Genomic DNA, 6,143 nt, shown 5'->3' with positions numbered 1-6,143 from the left:
GTTTTCTTTAGAGAAAGATTAAATCCTTTTGTTTCTCTTTCTTGAGAAGCAAATGTTCTTCATTGGGGTACAGAATGGCTCGGATGCAACAGAAGAATGTCATGACTCGCCAGTTAAAATTGACATCTGGGAATGTCCAAGACAAAGGTCAATAAAAGCAACACATAATACCCCAAAATAACATAGCTAGGAATCTCCCCAAAAGATAAGATGTAATTTTTGAACAGCCTTTATTACAAGGCATGAGAATTCTAAGGCAAATTGTTCATCATGGCAGAACATCAAATTAAAACGTCAAGATAGAATTACGGAGAACATGGAGAGTATGTTTGTGTTATCTGTAGCAAAAAGTTAGTTTGCTGTGCCACAGCACCTAGTTTATCAATTCTCATCCCTACTCAAATATTATCTTTAATTAAATTGAAATGCTTGAGATCGAAACCATTTCTGTGTATTTGTACACTGAATACAGTATGGTTGGATCCTAACAGAATAGTCTCTAAAGGGACTTCACAGTAAATAACAAAAAGGAACAAAATTAACACCATTGTAGGCTCTGCTTCCTTCTCCACATTAGAGAATTATGTTTGAATCAGATTTCCATGAATGTTTGGGTACATTTCAACACTTAAAACAAAAAAAAAGTTCCAAAATTAGATGCTGGTAAGTTACTGAACAGCAATTAAACAAAGAGTGCCCTTCAGGCTATTTGTAATTTCTCCTAGTTTTCAGTCTGATGTCCACAGTGCTACATGTTGGAAAGCACAAGAAATTTTGCATGAATTTGATCACTCACATAGGCAGTTATACTTTGAAAACAATGTTTTTCGCAAGAATTACCAATGAAATAATGTTTTAGGACACAATTGAATTTGAAATAGGTAATGTTTTGAATAGATTTTTGAGTTTTATTGAAATCTTACATGAACAAGAAATTGGAAATACAATCACATCAAGGAACAAATTGCCACGGCTTTGACGTTTTAAGCCAAACAAATTTTGTAGGGCAGATTTTCAAAAAGGTGTGAAGTTATAACAATTTAAAAACACAGTTAACCTACTTCTAGGAATGCAAAACATACAATCATGTTATTTTCAATACAAGAAAACTTAATTTGTTGTAATTTCTTAAAACTACTAAGACAAAGCACTAGCTTTTACTTTTATGTACAGCATACTCCTATGTAGTCTATCCCAAATCCAAAAAAAAAAAAACTGTCCAAAAACCAGAGGTTCTGCAAAATCATGATTGAACAGTGTGCCATTCCTGCTTTTAAACTGCTAAAATGAAGCCTAAAATGATAAAAGCATTGAAACCCCATACGGAGTTCAGGAATTCTGCAAGCCCAGTAATGTCCAAGTGCATTTATGAAGAAAAAAAAAAAAAAAGAAAACTAAGAGACTCGAGTATATACACAATAGAGTGATTCTTCAGCCCAATACAAATGGCAGCCAATCGCTACTGAAGGATGAAACATTAAGCCAATTTTGTTTTGAAGTATGTAGAGCTATAGCCAATTCTATGTTTCCAAAATTCTCGATCCCTCCTCACTTGTCTACTTCCACTGTTGCCCATAAGTATCCTGATAAAATTCCTGGTTGTCATTATTGTAACCATAGTTACCGGCATAGTCACCACCTTGCTGGAGCGGCTGCTGGGCGATGGGTTGGGAGCCCCAGTTCTGCTGGTTGTTGGTCTGACGACGCTTGGAATCAGGCTGGTTGTACCCATCTGCCTTTCTCTTGCCTCCTACGTTGCCCCCACGGTTGCCCCTGGCTCCACGAGCACCGCGTCCTCTCTGCTGCTGTGCAGGACCCCCTCTCCCACCCCTGGCTCCTCTTGGTGGTCCCATGGGTGCCCCCCTCTGTGAATAGCCAGCTCTACCTCTTGGTGGTGGTGCTCCCCGCCCCCTAGGTGGTGGAGGTGCACCTCTCCCACCCCTTCCTCCTCCTCCTCTTCCTCTTATAGCATAGCCATCATCATAGCCGTAATAGGGATCTTCATAGCCACCACGGTAGTCATGATAGTCATAACCATAATAATCATCATAATAATCTTCATAGCCATAGTAATCTGGGGGATAGCCATATCCACCTCTCCCTCCACGGCCTCTGCCTCTAATAGGAGGTGGCATGCGAGGCGGAGGGTAGTAATAATAGTCTTCATACCTATTAAGAAAAAGAAAAGCACATTAATTTATCTTGAAAAGTCTCTCAAAAGAAAGTATAAACTTCCCCTTGTTAATTACCAATATATATCACGGAGAGAAAAAAAAGTGAGGCAGTTTCTTCTAAACTATCCTATATTTTACAGCAGAATTTAATTTTGCAGTATTGTAGTATTTCAAGAATGAACACTCACGCAGTACTTCTGGAGGCCTGCCTGGCAGCCTGACGTTCTTTCCTTTTCTTATCCGGTGGCTTTGCTAACACTATTTCAATTTCTTCCCCTTCTATCTCTTTTCCATTCATTTCATTCATAGCCTGTACAAAAATTAGAAGAGAAACAAGGAAAACTCATTTCCAGTCAAGAGGAAACTAGAACTTTTGGGGGGGGAAAAAAAAAAACAGCAAGTTGTTTGGGCTGCTGCTGAGTGAATTATAGCCTTGTGCTTCTTCAAGAGAATTCTTTCAGGTTATTTGTTCAAGCCCCTCTTTGTTCAACAGTTACAATGAGGCCACATTTAAAAAAAAATTCTCTTTGTATCATAAGGTAAAAGAATCTCAAACCATATGGAGCATTATATTTTAAAAAGTTACAGTGCTTCATCTGATTTTTATGTTCCTATACTCCCTAAAAATAGTTCAAAGAGTTCTCACTACACACACTGACATGAACACTCAGTGTACTTGCAAGCAAGCCAGAGCGCACACACAAGAGAAAGCGTTTTTATATTTGGACTTCCCAGCTATCTGAACGCACTGAAAGAGTATCTCAGAGGACAGCAAGTATTTTTATACTCAGCTGACTCTGAACAAGGAAGGACACATGCTCAAGAGGGGAAAAAAGAACAAAAACACACTGAATCTTGGCAACTTCATGAAGTAATACAGCAGTCTTCAAGTAACAGGCAATGTGTAATCTGTAATGACCAAATGCATGCACACATAGAACTTGATGTACATACACAAAGTACAATTAGGACTACATCTCCCTGTTCTCTACCTGCAATTACTGCCTTGCATTGAACCTTTCTGGGTACAAATACACGCAGTAATAAAAGGCTCCGTATGTCTGTACAGACATATCTTCAAAAACATTAACAATAATGGTTTATTTGGAAGAAGCCCTGAAAGTACAACAGACCTTGGAATGAATTAATGAGTTCCATGCAATCCGTATCATAATAACACTTTCATTAAAAGCAAACAGCACAACCATACACCGAAATAACCCACAAAACTCAAACCAATTCAGTGGCCACAAAGAGGAGTCAGGGCAGATATGGCAGTATGCTACCCTAGGTTTGAAAATGAAAGACCCTTTGAACTATGCAACCCCATAGACTACACTGCTTAAGAGACTCCAAACACTTCCTCCACCACCTTCCTGTCCCCACACCCGACTGCTTCCAAAAACTTTTTATAAATAGGGAGTAACTTCTATGAACTACCCTGCAATTTCTACACAATATTTTTGCCATTCCAAAAACTACACAGTCTTTAAATAAGGGTCTTTGAGAGACAACTGATACCTTCTGTCGTTTCCTCAGAAAAACTGTCTAGGTTGATTTTTTTTTTCCTCCTCTTCTCTAGACTCTCCTGCATTGGTCTATACCTCTTTTCCAGTCTACTTGTTAACTTGGAACAGTTTTGTTCCTTGCAAGTTTCACATCCTCCTAGCTACTGAAATCATAGGAACAAAATTATTAGTAATAAAATTTTCACAAAAGGAACCCTGTGCTCTAGAAATTGTCTTAAGATATTTATTGTTAAGAAAATTCTAAAAGCATCTTCATAGAGAACTCTTCACATCTGATTTAGATAGGCAAGAATAAACCACCCACCTTCACCGCTGCACCTCTGTCCTCAAAATGAACAAAAGCATAATCCTTTAGTTTCTTTACTCTTTCCAGCTTTCCAAATTCAGAGAAGGATTTCTCGAGAATTTCTTCTGTCACAGTAGTGGCCAAGTTTCTTACAAATAAAACTTTCACCTGATGATTAGTGAAAACAGAATTCTTTAGAAGTTAAACATGAAAGAAAAACTAACATTAACTTATGTTATTCCACTCTTCTATGCATTAAGAATTTTTTGCTAACCTTACAAATTCCACATCCATTACCAAAAAAGATTGCCTTAGAGTTACCTGCATAAAATTCCTACAACTTCTTTCCTTCCATACTTCCCCCTCCAAGACCAGAAGAATATCCAACATTGATTTTCTGCTTCTGGGATGCTACAAGTCCCAGTAAAACTTTAGTAATGGATCTCAAGGGTAGCAAAGATTTATCAGAAAAAACACAGGGATAAAAATCACAATATCATTCTCTGTGCTACATTTCACCTTCATCTCACTCTGGAAAACAGTTTTACAAGTTATCTACCCAGTATGCATCAACAGAACGGTAACAAGACAGATTGGTGTGCCAATTCAGGAGGATAAACCCGTACATTATTAATTTAAATGTGAACAAACTGAACAAGTTCTTCATGTGTTACACAGGCAACCAGTTTACAATGCTCAACCCACGCAATTTGGGATGGCTTAATACGAAAATGTCCTGTGACTTCTCTCCCCTCCCTCAAACTAGCAGCATCACTCAGCTAGACCAAGTTAACTACTGCATAAAGAAATTCCTCCCAGAACATCAGAACATCCACATTCAGTTTTTACTTACCTTTGCCATGACTTCTGGATCAGGTTCCTCTACTGGATCAGCCCATTCCACCGTCACAACATTTCCCCACACTTTTACTTTTCCACTCATCAAGCGACGTCGAGCTTGTGCTGCTGACTTGTGATCTTCATATTCCAAGAAACAGAATCCTCGATTCTTCTTTTTATCATCAGGTTGATGATATAAGATTACATCCACCAAACCCTCTGAAAAACATGTCTTTAGTATTGAGCTTTAAAAGAGAAATAAATAATCTGAAGTCTACTCTAAAATGCTTTCATTTGCTTTTGTTTAGAGGCCATGTATTACATCTGAAAGGAATGGGGCGTAGGCACAATAAAACAAAACAAAGACATCCATCTAATTTAGCCAGAAACAGATTATCTAGTTGGTGAAATTCTCCAGAACAAACTTACCTCAAAACTAGGCCCTGCAAAACATCAATGCGAACAGTTCAATGTCAGTTTTTTGTATGGTTTTACCATTTTTACATTAGCGAAAAGCAATCAGAATTAATACGCAACCTCAATTAATACCCTCCTGCCTCCAGGGGAAGCTGAGCAGAATTTTATCAACATCTCTCCAAAAAAAATAAATAGCAGAGGAGAGGCAACTAATTAATTATTCACTTTCTGTTTTCACCACTTTCCTGCAGTACTAATAAATAGCAATCCTAAAAAAAAAAAGAAGTTGTAGGTTAAAACTCTCCTACAGGACAAAAGCAGATGAAGACTTGAATTTCTCATAAAGCAGAAGTATCCTTTCAGTGATGTGCCAATTTCTTTTCCTCCTGCTTGCTGCACATTCTGGTGAACAACAATGAAGAACTAGGACAGAAAACTCTCACTACTATTTCTACAGAAGCATTCCCTCTAAAATAATTCAGTTCCCTTCTTCCTGTCACTCCTCAACAACATATTTGTTTGAGACTCCCACAAAAGCTTCTCAGGTGTGAAAATTGAACTTATTGTAGTTCCACTTACAGATACAGAGCCTTCAATACTAACCTAGAATGGATGACAGAATTGGGACCTCTACTGTTTTTCTGAGTTCATTTCTGCTATTTCCATCACAACATCAATCATTTAACAAGCATTAAAGCAGATATTAGTCCTTTTTTCCTGGTGGATGAGAAGCTGGACGTGAGCCAGCAGTGTGCTTGCAGCCCGGAAGGCCAAACTGTATCCTGGGCTGCATTAAAAGAGGAGTAGCCAGCAGGGAGAGGGAGGTGATTGTCCCCCTCTGCTCGGCTCTGTGAGGCCCCATCTGCAGCGCTGCGTCCAGGCCTGGGGCCCCCAGCA

At 38.6% G+C, this 6,143-nt stretch overlaps 1 protein-coding gene across 1 annotated transcript; it reads right to left on the bottom strand.

Moving 5' to 3' along the window:
- Positions 1-882: 882 nt before the first annotated feature.
- HNRNPR (heterogeneous nuclear ribonucleoprotein R) lies at positions 883-5,464 on the bottom strand. Its single transcript, XM_010723258.3, has 4 exons — positions 4,843-5,464; positions 4,008-4,157; positions 2,363-2,484; positions 883-2,169 (listed from the first exon to the last, which is right to left on the bottom strand). Exons 1-4 carry the CDS (start codon positions 4,930-4,932, stop codon positions 1,557-1,559), a joined length of 975 nt encoding a protein of 324 aa, XP_010721560.1. The 5' UTR covers positions 4,933-5,464; the 3' UTR covers positions 883-1,556.
- Positions 5,465-6,143: the final 679 nt, after the last annotated feature.

The sequence above is a fragment of the Meleagris gallopavo genome, chromosome 25, assembly GCF_000146605.3.
Source record: "Meleagris gallopavo isolate NT-WF06-2002-E0010 breed Aviagen turkey brand Nicholas breeding stock chromosome 25, Turkey_5.1, whole genome shotgun sequence".
Lineage (NCBI taxonomy): Eukaryota > Metazoa > Chordata > Aves > Galliformes > Phasianidae > Meleagris > Meleagris gallopavo.
The sequence above is the reverse complement of the archived record's forward strand: the minus strand, read 5'-3'. Positions and strand labels throughout refer to the sequence as shown.